Consider the following 14,848-nt stretch of genomic DNA (forward strand, 5'->3'; position numbering starts at 1 on the left):
CATATACTGTTACTTTCAGTAATCCCCGAAGTCATCAAGAATCTTGTATCTGCCTCAAAGGTGAGGGAACAGAAGTGCAGGGATTCATTACGTGTTATCACAGAGCTTCTGGCAAAACTCGAGTCCCACTGTTGAGTCCTTTCCGTTACCCATAGTCTAACCTATACCTTTTGCGATTAAAATCCCTAGTTGGTGTTGGTTTTAAATTGTATGGCACTTTTCATTTAACAGAATAATCTCATCAAAGGCCATTCTGTTGTTTTTCAGCCAGAAAACTTCCTCTGACACCTAAAAATTATCTGTGCGCAAGGCTTGAAGGGGTCGACCTGCAGCAAGATATTTATTTTTAAGTATTCCTGATTTATAGGTTACCAATAGGTTATTTTCACATTAATTTGATCCTCTTGTCATTAGTGTTTCTGAGCTCATCGAAGCAGGATATTTTCGACAGCATCCCACAGCTTATAAGTTGCGGTGTGGAGGTTTGAAAGCAAGTAGTCATGGCTCTTTCTGCTATTCCGAACTTCCCAAGCTTGGAAAGGCTGGATGAGATGAAAATGTTCATAAAACATTCAATTACCTCTTTTTCTCCTGTTAGAAGTCACCATGTTCAGCTTAGGGATGAGAAGAACTGGTTATCAGTTATTTCTCTATTTTGTCCTATTTTTTTATCCTAATAGAATCTGAGTGCCTTCTAGAAGCTACAGTTTAAGCTCTATTTCATTGCGGAATTTTTTTGAAGCTTTAAGTGAACAATACTCAGCCTTCATTTGAAAATTGGTCTTGAGGATTCTGATATCTGGAAAGAAGCTTTCTACTCATTTTTTGAGCATCCCCTTTAAAAAGTTACCACCACCAGGTACTCAATATTTTAGAGAGAGTATGGTTTTTATTATTTCCGTGTCTGCCTTTCCAAATACATCAAGGCTTAGCTGAAATGCTTTCTCCTTAGGAGACCTTTCCTCGCCCATGTCTATTCCTTAACCCTCATTACTTTCTGTGTTTACATAAATCTTAATCTCCTATTAAGTGACCACAGGGTCTGCATTCTAATCAGCTTTATCCTTCCCATGGTGCTGAGCGAATGCCTTCAGCACAGAAAGGCATCTGCTGTGCTCCATGGGCTTGTCTGTCCTCAGTCAGCCTGTCAGTAGCTTCAGAAATCAAAGTACTAGGAACTTTATAACTATTATGCAATCCAAGAAGTGCTTTACAAGAATGATTTTCAACATTATTAAAGTTTCAAATTTTATAATTAGCAGTTAAAAATCTGCCAGTGCAGAGTCCTGTGACAGAACTAAATTATCTCCAATTTCACTTTGAAACGAAAGTACAAGATGACACCCATTGCAGCCTGGTGTTTTGCATTTTGCCTCTTTCCCATCTGGCCCCTGCCCACACTATATGCTCTAGCTCCTGAGTTATCTTCTTCTTTGTATGGTACAGAAATCGGCTTTTCCCCAGATGGTGCCACATGGACAATTCCTAAGTAGTTCTCAGAACTGTCCATGTGGACTGACTCTTCATCAGTCAGAGAAGGAATCATGTTTTTGTAGGAATGGCCAGTTCATGAAGGCTGGAGAGCCTGCCTCTGGTGTCACTCTATCAATGATAGGACCCTTTGAACAGGGTTTGTGTTTTCTCACTCAGTTTTAGTAATGGTAATTATATCATGGATTGAAGAGCTACCGCAACCATAAAACTTTGTGTTGAAAAAATACTGATCTGGGATAGCTCAAGCGTTGATATTTTTTGGTATTCTGTGGAAACAAACCACCACATTGAGTGGAGTTTGGGAGGCAATCAGTGAGCAGCAGAAAAGCCAGGTTCAAAACCTAACAGCCTCTTTCTCTTCTAGGTTTCATTTAACACATCTTTAAAATGAGGGACTGAAGTTAGATTATTTATAGGGTTATTCCTTAAACATTTTATTTTTCCTCCTCTTAACAGAAATGCTAATATGCTCTCAAAATAACTTTATGAAAATTTTCTTAATTTCTACCATGGACAACATATAGAGGGAGGGGATTTGTTATGGGATCTGATTTTACACAATCCAGAGGAAGTGCCAAGTAGTGTCCGTAAGGCTGCACTCGGTCTGAGGCTGGAATTTGGAGTCCAAAGGACAGGCAGCTGGGAAGGATGTAAAGTTGGGAAGAACAAGAACAAGCTGAAACCGACAGGCAGGAGCTGGAGCGCATACTAAATCTGCGTCGGTTCGTGCGTCGGGTCTGACCTTGATGGTGTGGGCATCCTGCAGAAACTGAGACCCTTGATCAGAGAAGCTGAAGGAAGATTCACAGGAACAGGCCCAGCTGCTGACTGACTGACACCAACAAGGTGAGCCAGTAGGTAAGTGAGATATAAAATGGCTACTCTTCATTTTGGCCTCCAAATTCTGCATAAGAATCTGTAGCTCACTCTTAACTGGAAGCATACGGAAGGAAATTCTGGGACATGTAGTTCAGTCTAGCCAAGTTGATGTGTTACAAAGCACCACAGTGGTTGTCCCAAGATGGTGGGATTCCAGGTGACCGTTACTTTATAATTTTACATGTTTTAATTCTTCACAACAAACACATATTGTTTATCTAATCTGCAATGCATATAAAGCTATTCTCTTTGAGGAAAAGTAGCTTTTCAATTGCTGGATATCCTTAGTGCAGAAAGTGACCTCAAGTCATGCCATCCCTCACAGTTCAGGAGGTGCTGCTGCAGATGATGTAACTGCCAGCAACAGCGGAGTCTGGCTCTCAGGGATCCTCTCCCCTCGGACCCTGACATCCCTTTTTGTAGTGTGGAGAAAATTCTGCTGTGCTGATGGACCATAAACATGTTGAGAAACAAATGCACACATTTTAACACTGTGTAGTGTGCTAAGATTTAGGCCCAGCGCTGCAGAACTGACAAAGCTGGGTGGCCTTAGATGTCACCTAGAGCCACGACTCTCAGACTATTTCCCCAGTGTGGCACATGACGGTTTCACCTGCCCAGCACATTTCCTTGGGCCTTCCTGGGGTTAGGCCTCTGACAGGGTGTTAACCAGAACCTCAATCTCTCTCTCTCTCTCTCTCTTTCCTTCTCTCTCCCTCTCTCTCCACCCGAACCCCCGCCCATGAAAACACATCAGAAATAAGTGAATGAAAGTAATATTATAGGGATGACCTCTGGTCTGCAGGAACTTAAAAGACAAGTCTTAAAATTTAAACCATTAGTAACAAAGTAGTTGCAATCTGACTTGAGTGTCACTACACTATGTTTAAAAAAGGGTGGTCTTGGGCTGGCCCGGTGGCTCAGGTGGTTAGAGCTCCATGCTCCTAACTCCGAAGGCTGCCGGTTCGATTCCCACATGGGCCAGTGGGCTCTCAACCACAAGGTTGCCAATTCAAGTCCTCGAGTCCCGCAAGGGATGGTGGGCTCCGCCCTCTGCAACTAAGATTGAACATGGCACCTTGAGCTAAGCTGCCATTGAGCTCCCGGATGGCTCAGTTGGTGGGAGCGTGTCCTCTCAACCACAAGGTTGCCGGTTTCGACTCCCGCAAGGGATGGTGGGCCGTGCCCTCTGCAACTAGAAACGGCAACTGGACCTGGAGCTGAGCTGCGCCCTCCTAAAACTAAAACTGAAAGGGCAACAACTTGAAGCTGAACGGCACCCTCCACAACTAAGATTGAAAGGACAACAACTTGACTTGGAAAAAAGTCCTGGAAGTACACACTGTTCCCCAATAATGTCCTGTTTCCCTTCCCCAATAAAATCTTTAAAAAAAAGAAAAAGTGTGGTCTCCAAAACTGTAGGTATGTGAAATAGCCCAATATGGTGTGGGTGTGGAGAGATAACAGAATTTGTTCTAGGTATTTCTTTTTATCTCATCCTTTAAAAATTAGTGTTTGTTTCATAACAATACTGAATATTAGTACATCTGTAAAATTTATAGGTAAATATCCATATAATGGTCAAACATGTTAAAACATTTCCTGCTGACTGGGGTGCAAAATCAAAACATTTATGAAACCATCAACCTAAAAGAAAGTGAAACTCATTTTCTTCATTTAAATGCAAACTCTAGAAAATAGTACTCAAAGTTTTAGGAGATTAAAGAAGATAAAAAGCCCAATGTTTTTCCTATTAATTAGTAAAACCCAAAATAAAAGCTACGGCAATAGCTAATAATGTAAAAAAAGGGAAAGGAAACGGAGACAGTATTGAAATAAAATGAAAATACCATCTTTCAACTGAAGACGCACCCATCCACACCCACACACATAGGTACTATTAGGTCGGTCCAAAAATAATTGCGGTTTTTGCAATTATTTCTTTTAAAGAGCAATTACTTTTGCCACCTAATAGTTATTACATAACCCCCAGAACAGTTCAGGGAAAAAGGAATTAATAAAAGGGATAGCTTCTTGACATTATGATGAGGCCTTTTAGCACGTGGTCTCTTAAAACAGAAAAAAAAAGGCAACCAGTTTTATAGTTGACCCTACAGTATTTGGGAAAATGAAAGTCCTATGTCAGGCTAGAACCACTGCGTTACACAGGAGCCACAACTCCGTATGAAAAGCAGTGGGCACCTGGAAAGATTATATACGGTGCAAGCAGTATCTACTTTACAAGGCAGAAGTCTCTTGAGGCCATGATGTTTTAGGCTAGGCCTTTTTCAAGGGAAGAATATTATACATCATCTAAGTCCACACTGTCCTGGGAGAGTCACAGCCAGAGGCAGTGGAAAGAAGTGTAATGGGCTCAGCATGAACAGGATGTAAGGTTCTATCATTTTCTAAACCAGTGTGATTAGGAAGGGCAGAATCTGCAATCATTTATGAGTATAAAAAAAATTTGGAAACATGGATGAATCTTGAAGATTTTATGCTAAGTGAAATAAGACAGTCACAAAATGACAAATATTGTATTGCACTTACACAAGGAATATGAGTAGTCAAATTCAGAGACAGATAATAGAATGGTGGTTGCGAGAGGCTGGCTGGAGGAAGGAGTGGGAGTTACTACTTAACGGGGACAGACTTTCAGTTTGGGAAGATGAAAAAGTTCTGGAAGTGGATGGTGGTGAAAGCTGCACAACTGTGTAGGGATGTACTTAATGCCACTGAACCGTACACTAAAAATGGTTTATATATATTTTACCACAATTTTGTTTTTTTAAATCACCGAAGAAGTCAATATGGAAAACGAATAACTGAATATTGTAGAAAAAGACAGAAACTTTTCAATGAAGAGATAAGTATGTATCTCCAAGCTGGAGGTCTAGATTAAGGACAATCCCGTGAGTCCTATTAAAGGACAACCACACACAGTTTTAAGGACACTGTCAGACAGGTTACCTTATAGCTCTCCTCCACTTGATGCCAGACTAGCTCTTCCAGATTTCCAGTACTGAAGGGTCTCTTTTTTTCCTGCTTTCCCAGCCCTATCATTCATAATAGACGAATGAAAAGGCCCAGAAACCTGTTCTGTTTGGGAAGGTTTTCTTTTGTTCTAGGCTTCGGTGGTTAATGTGCTTCACAAATTTAAGAGTCTCTCTGTCTCTGTAGACCAATGCCAAAGAATTGTTTTCTGGATTCACTGTTAGCAGCTGAAACAGGCAAATACAACAGTGCATCAGAACATGAAGCTTATTCTTAACTCTTTTCTTCAATGATTCACTTCTGAACAGATGGCTTCCATATCAAGTACTTCAGATTAGGGACAGGGAACAGGAAAGATCCTTTACTAGGGAAGACCTATTGCTCTGGCTGTCAAGACATTTTCTAACAAGCCCCATTACAATACATACCCAGAAAGGTTTTACCTAATGCATTTCGTTCTACATTGAAAGATTAATGGGAATATACCATGTAGCTTTTAATTTATTTGGAATTCCTCAGGGTAGAATGTTTAGTGATTATTCTTTAGCATCTTTATTCCATGCTGAGTACATTCTACTAGAAATTAGACCATTGTCGGCAGACCAACATGGAATTGTCAAAGACATTGGTAGAAGGTTATAAAAATTGGGATTTTGAAGAATGAAAGCATCCTCAAGAACTAAAAAGATAGTGTGCTATCAGAAGCAACTTACCTCTTCATCTTCACCTTTGGCAATGTAGGAAGTAAAGCCACCATATTCTGGCTCCCAGCCTTACAAGGGAAAAACAAACAGCATTCAGAAAGTTCTCAATGCAAGAGTTACACCATGTGCTTAAATCACTGACCCCATGCTGCTTAAAACTGACGGGTCTGGGAGTTCAGTAGTAACCAACACTATGAGCCTGATTTTACCATTCAGTCAACATTGAATAAGAACTGAAAATGAAGAATTACATGTAAAATGTACTTGGAAGCACAATTACACAAAAGCTGGCATTCTTGGAGGGAAATTGTGGTTTGGTCCATCTCCCGTACCATAGTCAAAGATGTAAATCCTCCTTTGAGTTAGGAGAATGAAATTCATGACCCCTAAGATCCCTTCCAACATTGAGCTCCTGTGATCCGAGACCCTGGCCACGGCAAATACTTCTGAATTGGTTCAGTTGGAGAGGAGCACCCAGGACAGATGCCCCTCTTAAGGAAACACTGCTTTCTGCCTCCCTCTTACCTTCACAGCCACAGTAAAGAAGTAAGTCCAGGGCAAATTCAGTCTTGCTGTTGTCATGGATCAAAGTGTAGTGACCAGTCTTCCAGTGCCTCAGTTCCCCCTGGCATGTGGGAACACTTGATTCTAAGAAAAAACAGAAGACCAGAAAAATATTAAAATAACCTTAATACCGCTGCTAGATTGCAAGGGAATGACAATTAGGAATGATACAGCACTAATGGGAAACCATTGCCATAAACCTTCAGCTGACCTACTATTCCACCAAATTAGCCGTCAGTGAGTGTCAGAAATTACCAGGTGTGACTATTTGGGGAAAAACAGTTGACTTTCTAGTTCTCTCTTTACAGAAAATTTCAGATGGGGTAGATACTTAGCTGCCCAAAATAAAAAGTTAAAATGTGAATATTATTTGTAATAGGCTATTTTTTAGAGCAATTTTAGGTTTACAGAAAATCTTCCTAGAAAGTAGTTTCCACACCATTCTCCCCCAGTTCCCTATTATTAACATCTACTCTTAGTGTGGTATATTTGTTACAGTTGATGAATCAATACTGATACATTATTATTAGCTAGAGTGCATAGTTTGCATTAGGGTTTACTCTTTGTGTTGTATATTCTATGGGTTTGACAAATGCTTAATGTCGTGTCCATTATTACAGTGTCATACAGAACAGTTTCACTGCCACTAAACCGCCCTGTGCTCCACCTATTCATGCCTCTCTCCCAAATCCTTCCAACCACTCTCCTTAGTTTTGCCTTTTCCTGAATGTCATATAGTTGGAATCACACAATACGGTTTCAGACTGGCTTCTTTCACGCAGTAATATGCATTTAAGTTTCCTCCATGTCTTTTCATGGCTTGATAGCTCATTTTTTAACTTCATCTCGTTGTGGTTGGAGAAGATACTTTGTATATTTATTTTTTTAAAATCTATTGAGACATAATTTGTGGTCTAACATATTGTCTATCCTGGAAGATGTCCCACGTGCACTTGAGAAGAATGTGTATGCTATTGTTGGGTAGAGTGTTTTGTACATGTCTGTTAGATCTAGCTGGTTTTTTGTGTTAAGTTACATTTTAGATTCAAATGTCCAGTTTTCAATAAAAAAAATCGGAAGGCATACAAAGAAACAGTAAAGTGGCCCATTCAAAGGGAAAAAGTCAACACAAACTGTCCCTGAAAAAGACCTGATGGCAGATACACTAGAAGAAGATTTTAAAACAGCTGTCTTAAAGATGCTCAAAAACTAAAGATGTGGAGAAAATCAAGGAAACAATGTATGAAGAAAATGGAAATATCAATAAAGAAAACAAACTTTAAAAAGAAACCAAAAAGAGATTCTGGAGCTGAAAAGTACAATAACTGAAATGAAAAAATTAACTAGAGGAATTCAAAGGCAGATTTGAGCAGGCAGAAGAATCAGCAAACTTGAAGATGAGACAATGGAAATTACCAAGACTGAGGAACAGAAAGAGAAAATATTAGAAAACAGTGAGTAGAGTCTAAGGGACCCGTGGGACACCATCAGCTGGATCAACATATGCATTGTGGGAGTCTGAAAAGGAAAAGGGAGAAAGAAAGGCGCAGAGAGAATATTTAAAGCAATAATGGCTAAAAACTTCCCAAATTCTATGAAAGACATGAATATAAATATCCAAGAAGCTCAATGAATTCCAAGTAAGCTGAACTGAAAGAGATCTACACCAAGACACACCATAATGAAACTTTCAAAAGACAAAGAATCTTGAAAGCAGCAAGAGAGAAGTCAATCACATACAAAGGATTCTTAATAAGATCAGCAGATTTCTCATCAGCAATTCTGGAGGCCAGAAGGCAGTGGTCAGGTATATTCAAATATAAAAGAAAAAACGCTGTCAGCCAATAATCGTGTATTTGGCAAAACTGTCCTCAAGAGTGAGGGAGAAATTAAGACATTCCCAGATAAAAGCCGAGGAAGTTTGTTACCTATATGCGTATATGCCTACATAGCAAAAAAGACTAGAAGGATATATTTCAAATGTTAATAGCGGCCACAAATAGGTGCTTATTTTCCTTTTACTTATTTGTTTTCCAAACATTCTGAAATTAACGTTATATTTTATATATTTTTTAAAAAACAGAAACTTAATTGTCTGGTCTGTAATGGTTCTGGATATCTTATCGAACGTGCCCTAGCTAAGCCAACATTAACACTGCTATTACATACCTTAGCAGCTTTTCAGCTTTTCCTTAAAAATGCTTTACAGCTTTCCTTTAAGATGGTCAACTTTGTAAACAGTGGCTTTTCTCATTTACATTTGTATTCCCGACTCAGCTCTGGCCTAAGGCCTTGCATACAGTAGATGCTCAATAACAGAATAAAGCATCTTTTTGGTTGTCTATATAAATTTTCTTCCAAGTTGCAGGTTCACAAAAAAACCCCAAAAAGGAATAGAAGTGGACAAATACATTTTTAAAAAGCCCTTGCGGCCCCACTCACCTGACTTATTTTTAGGATCTAGGTATAGATGCCAGTATCAATTACCAAGGAAAACCAACCTTTCAAAATAAGGCTTTCTTGTGTATTAAACTGCACAGAAAGCCACCGGGGTCTGGTTTTCCTAAATATCTGTGGTGACCATAGTGGCAGGGCCACCAGTTTGGGAGATACAGAATCTGAGTCTTGTTGCTGGCGGTTAGCATCTCACACTGCTGGTTTTATTTCCACAGGTACCACCTCCCTTGTCTTTGTTCTTCTAACTGCATAGGGTCCTTGTGAAGGAATTAGAGTGGAAGCAGAGGATAGTAAAACTGAGGAGAGGAAGCGGGTAACAGGTTTTCTAATCTGAGTTAGAAGGTGCTGTGACATTTAAGCTGAATTTATACTTGCTCAGTTAATGGTGCCAAAATCTCCATAGAAGCATTACTTCTTAAACTTCCTATATTTTTCTCCTTTCCATCTTGTTTGTAGATGATTAAACGTCTCTACTTTTAATAACTTCCTTCCCTCTATTTGTCCAAATTCAAGCAAGTTTTTCTTAGTCTGTTACTGGTTCTTAGCAGAATAAGCTGATCACCTTCTTCTCCTTTATGTTCTTGTGTTTTAGAGTAATTGTAGGCAAAGCCAGTCCTTTCTCTCCACCACCTGTACTATCGTTACCCTGATAAAAGGTACTAGCTGTTTCTCCTACCTACTAGAATGCTCTTCGTGCATCTCCCTCCTGTCATTCAGACGTGAGCCTGGCTGACAGCTCCTCAGACAGGCTTTTCCAGATTGCCCGTTCACCTAAGCGGCCACTCAGTCAGTCACTGCTCAGCACACAACCCTATTAAAATGATCTCCGCAGCATTTATCATTATTTGATGTTTCCTAGTTGTTGGTGTATATATTTAAGCTCTGTCCTCTCCTATTAGAGTACACGCTTGAGGAGAGCAGAAACCTCGTCTGTTTTTTTTCTTCAGCTCCTGAAACAGGGCCTGGTATACAGTAGATGCTCAAGAAATATTTGCTGAATGAATAAATGACTGAATGGTGAATGCTTAATGGAAAATAGAGACAAGTTATAACAACAGCTTACCTTTCTGGGCTTCGTTTTCCGCTGGCACTGGGTCTGTCTGTTCACTGCTCTGTTGGCTGTTGTTGCCAGTGGCCTCCTGGTTACTCTTTGGCTCAGAGGAGCTACAGCTCGTCCCTTCTTCAGTGCTATCAGGAGCAGAGGCTGCTTCTCCCTCTTTTGTGTCCTCAACCTCATCTTCTTCTGAAGGGGCCAAGAAGTGAAGCTTCAGGCCTGTGAAGTTGGACAGCAGCAAGAAGAGTGCCTCGGAGCGAAATAATGCCATGCAGTCCTTCAGTATGTCAGGAAGTGTGCTCTCCTCAGCTTTCTCATAAAACCTGAAAAGCAGCAATGTCAGTCGTTCATCAAAGCCACAGATGTCAAATTACTCGTGGAACAAAAGCTGATCATTAGCTTTGTACCTCTCTCCCTAAATCTTGGCATAGCTTACTAAAGCACATGTTGTTATAATAGTGAGATTCTATTCGGGCCTGCTACTGGATGTCCCTGAGTACCAAACATCACTAGGGCAAATGTCCTATTATTGAAGGTGAGTCTGTCAGACAAACAGGCAGGTGCCAAATGCAGATGCAAACGTCTTGCATGATGGGTTCTACCTTTTGTTAGGGGGACCTCGGCTGCTCCATTTCACATCTCCTTTCTCCAAAGCCTCACAGACCTCTGCAAATTTCTCAGGCTGGAAAATGAGCAAATAAAGCAGTTAAAAATCTCCTTGTGATCCCACACTGGTCTTGCAGCCCTGCAGAATCATTCTGGCTGACTTCTAAAGGGGTCAGTTAACTCTCATCCCTTTTGCACAAGATTCCCCAGTCTTGATATGGTGAAGCCAAAGCCAAGACTGGATAAATTGTCAGCATGCTTTAGCCAAGAGACCTGAGTGTTGATTTGGGCCATTTCCTTAAGTAGTTGTTTATCTTATGTCAAATTGCTCAACCTCTCAATTCCTGCATTTATAAAATGAGGATAATATTCTTTTAATTTTAAAAAAAAGTTTTATTATTTTTATTTTTTAATACAGACTCTTTAATTGGTAAGGTATAAGAAAAAAAATTGAACTGCGTAAGTCAGTGTCATTACAATGAAAAATCTCTATATAACAACAGATTCCCCAGGCCTCAGCTCATTCCCTTTATTTAGTCAGCATTCTAAATTTAAATGTCAAGTACAGTACAGAAACTGAGTAACCTACTGCAATATTCTCCACAGGCTATATACGTACTTGTTTAACGCAGTTTCCTAAGGAGTTTTCTGAAAACAACAGTCATATCAGTCTTAAGAAAAAGGACCCCAAAGCATGGTTTAGGTAAACTGAATTAAATAGGCTTAAACAAGTTTATTTACTACTACTCAAATTGCTTAATACCCCAATGTCAGCTATAAAATTCCGAGAGAGAGACATTATGTATTGTCTCTCAACCATTTTTTCATGGAGAAACAGCTCCTGGGACTGTCATTTCATGGGACCCTAGGTCAACTCTGAAGCACCAGTGTACGTGATCTCATTTGGGCCTCACAGCAACTCTCAAAGGTGGGCATGGCAGGTGTTACTCCAGTGTAACGATGATGAAATAAAAGCTCAAAGAGATTGAGGGATGTGGTCAGGTCAGTCCAGTCAGAGCCAGGCCAGGAATAGAAGGTCTTCTGACTTCTGATCTAGTTCTCTCTTCACCCTAATGTGCTGCCTCATCATTGCCGAACTTTCAGTAATAGTGTTGATCGATTAGTAACCTATCATTAAAATAGTAGGCACCATATTCAAGCGGATAGGAAGGGGACCACACACAACTGATTTTCAGTGTAGGAGCTTCTCTGTGTGTCTATTACCATTAAGATTCTAGAGAACTGTGGAATACGCAAGGGACTCTTAACCCACTGAGCACCTAGCTGATACCAATGTTAGTTATTATCATTTCTGTATTTTATTTAAATTAGAGGATGGCATAAACATTGTAACTAGGAACAACAACAAAAAGAACAAAAACTCTTGGTGACGCCTATTTATCCACCCAAGATATACCAGACAAGATGTGCTGACCTACCTTTAGGAACTCCTTCAGGAGAATTTCAGACCTTTCTTCAAACTCTTCTTGAATTTGAATTTGATAATCCATGTCCAGATAGGTAGGGTTGATCCAATCATACAAAATTTCATGCTTGCAAAGCAGTAGCAGATGCAAAAGATGAGTTAATAATCCTATTGCTTTTGTTCTTACATCATTTCATACTAGTAAAGTATACGCAAGTCCCCACTTTTTAACTGTTTCCTTGTTAAACATAAAGTGATGGTAAACTATACCTGAGAAAAAGACACTATCAAAAGTTTACCTATGAAGAGTGGTAGGACAAGCTCAAAGTCTAGTCTCATTATCAGGAATAGCAGTTTTAAACCAGAAAAACAAATGATATGCTCCAGCTTCTAAGATAAGAATCCCGGCAGCAGGAATTTGTCCTTACATCTTGTGGGATGTGAGGGCTCCGAGGGATGAGAGGTTCAAAGTAGTTGGGAGGCCTGGTCAGCGAAGGACCATGAAACCAGCCACTTATAGACAAACGCGACTTTTCTTCAGACAGGACTTCAGACACCTGCAAGGACAAGACCAGCGACACATCAGCACAAAGAACAGGAGAAGATTACCAGCCGAGGCACACTAATTTCAGGACCCTCCACGCTAGGTGTGAAAACAACCTGGCCACTTAAGTCCAAAAGGAAGCTGTCACATTTAGATAATGGGTGACTAAAAGGCATGATCCTTAGGTCTCTATTTATTTGTGGCTTACAGTCTTTACCTGGTGAAAGGATACTGGAGACACTTCAAAGAAAACCAGTGTGTTCCACGAAGGGATAAGAGACTTGACAATCTGCTTCGGCTGCAAGTGTTCTGTACCAGGAGAGAACACATCCACGAATGTGATTTCATTATCATTAACCACTTCCAGGCCACCTCGTTTCACCTGGACAATACTCACGTTTCTAAGTGTATCTAGATGTACCCTTCAGAGCCCCAAATACCATCCCTTTCCATCTGTTTCACTCGTACTTGCTAGTTCTGCCAGCTGACATTTGTTACCACTCATATATTATTGATGAGGGCTGGAAGTTTCCTGGAGTCAACCCCTGGGGTCAGTTATTAAAACAAAAAACCCTGACTTTGTCAGATGGACAGGTCCTGGCAGATTGACAGCCACAAGCAGCTTTACGTGCTCTCTACCCCTGGTCTGTATTCCGAAGCCAGGTCTGACAACTTTTCATCTCGAGTAATGATTATCTCAAGTACAAGTGAGAGAGGTGGCTGTCAGGGCTAGCAGTAAGTCCTCCTGCGGCTGTCGCTGTAATCAATGGCTTCCATCTCCTCTGACACATACAGATATTGCCTGTGAGAATTCAGAGGTGGCTACTGGTGTTGAAGAGCACACATTTGTCTTACCATCAACACTGTATAGGTCCAGGGTGCCCCCCAAGCTCCTGTCCCAGGAGGGAACCAGGTAAAGAATGAAGGCAATCCGGCGTCCTTCCAGCTCGTCGTCGTGGCACAGTAGGGCATCTGCAAGTTCAACGCACACCTTAATGTCCCTGCAGAGACACTGAGCAGCCGATACCTGACCCTGCACTTAATACCAGTCCATCTGATACTCATTGTAATGTCAGCTCTTCCAGCTTTAAAATGGTACGGATTTCCCCTTTCATAATTAAAGAGAGAAAACTGTCAATATTAAAAATTCTAAAAAACACTGAAGAACGCGTATGTAGTTAGACCTGGAGATAATCCCCGACAACATCTTTACATATAATCTAATATTTTTTCTACATACATGTATTTGCTTTTGAAAAAAATGGTATCCTACGGTGTTTATTCCATGGCCTGGTCTTTTTTTAATTATGTGGTAAGTGTCTTTCGATCTCAATATACACACTTGTCATCTCTTCATTGGCTGCAGTTATTCTACTATATGGATTATGAATTACCTCCCTCCCCTCTTAACCACTCTTTTATTTGTTAATTGTTTCCATTTCTTGTCTATTAAGAATGCTTTAATGCACACCATTACACATAGATCTCTTTTGTACTTGTTCCCATTAATTTCTTGAGTTAAACTTCTAAAGCCATTAGGTGGGGTTGAGCAAGGCATGCAGCCATGCAGAGTGGAAGAGGGAGTACTACGGTAAACTGAGATCGTTCACACGTGGAGGGATTGTTTCGAAAAATATATTGATGATAATGGAAGCCAGGTTTCTCACTGTTGAAGAAAGGACTTCCACACAGAGGAAAGGAGAAATCTAGAATGAACTCTATCATGTTGAATTGGAACTGGAGGAATCAATGTGAATTCAGTTTCTTATATATCTATATAGATATTTATGTAAACATACAGATGTAAGTACAGATACAGAAATACAAATGTAAATGCATACATATATTTACTGCCTCCTTCCACTAAAAGGGTCTGGGAGAAGTGCCACCCTAATAGCAAAAACACCTGGAGTCCCCATCTTGATTTTTAAGTATCATTCTTCACTAAAGGAACTAGGGTTCTTTGAAAGAACAGCCAACTCCAGGTGTAGAGCAGGGGAAAGGTAAGGTAAGCCTGGAAAATCTTGTTTTGCCAGAAAATAAGACGTATTAAGAATGATGGGGACATATCAAAAGGACACGTAAGTCAGTTTAAAGGTGCTGCCCTTGATCAAATCAGGGACAAT

At 40.3% G+C, this 14,848-nt stretch overlaps 1 protein-coding gene across 5 annotated transcripts in view; it reads right to left on the reverse strand.

Annotated features, from left to right (window-relative positions):
* Positions 1-14,848, reverse strand: part of OGFOD1 (2-oxoglutarate and iron dependent oxygenase domain containing 1) — a 33,782-nt gene that overhangs the window by 11,408 nt on the left and 7,526 nt on the right. For 3 of the 5 annotated variants that reach the window (XM_074314861.1, XM_019753944.2, XM_019753954.2), the window contains 9 exons: positions 13,578-13,694; positions 12,940-13,031; positions 12,607-12,735; positions 12,192-12,305; positions 10,749-10,828; positions 10,156-10,469; positions 6,597-6,719; positions 6,081-6,139; positions 4,854-5,594 (listed from right to left, as the gene is read on the reverse strand). In XM_074314861.1, the coding sequence (XP_074170962.1) occupies positions 5,433-5,594; positions 6,081-6,139; positions 6,597-6,719; positions 10,156-10,469; positions 10,749-10,828; positions 12,192-12,305; positions 12,607-12,735; positions 12,940-13,031; positions 13,578-13,694 (1,190 nt within the window). In that variant the 3' untranslated portion in view covers positions 4,854-5,432. Of the gene's footprint in view, positions 1-4,853; positions 5,595-6,080; positions 6,140-6,596; positions 6,720-10,155; positions 10,470-10,748; positions 10,829-12,191; positions 12,306-12,606; positions 12,736-12,939; positions 13,032-13,577; positions 13,695-14,848 lie in introns of those variants that run through there. The other 2 variants (XR_012490171.1, XM_074314862.1) reach the window with 2 other exon arrangements.

This window comes from Rhinolophus sinicus, linkage group LG11, assembly GCF_036562045.2.
Source record: "Rhinolophus sinicus isolate RSC01 linkage group LG11, ASM3656204v1, whole genome shotgun sequence".
NCBI classification, from domain to species: domain Eukaryota; kingdom Metazoa; phylum Chordata; class Mammalia; order Chiroptera; family Rhinolophidae; genus Rhinolophus; species Rhinolophus sinicus.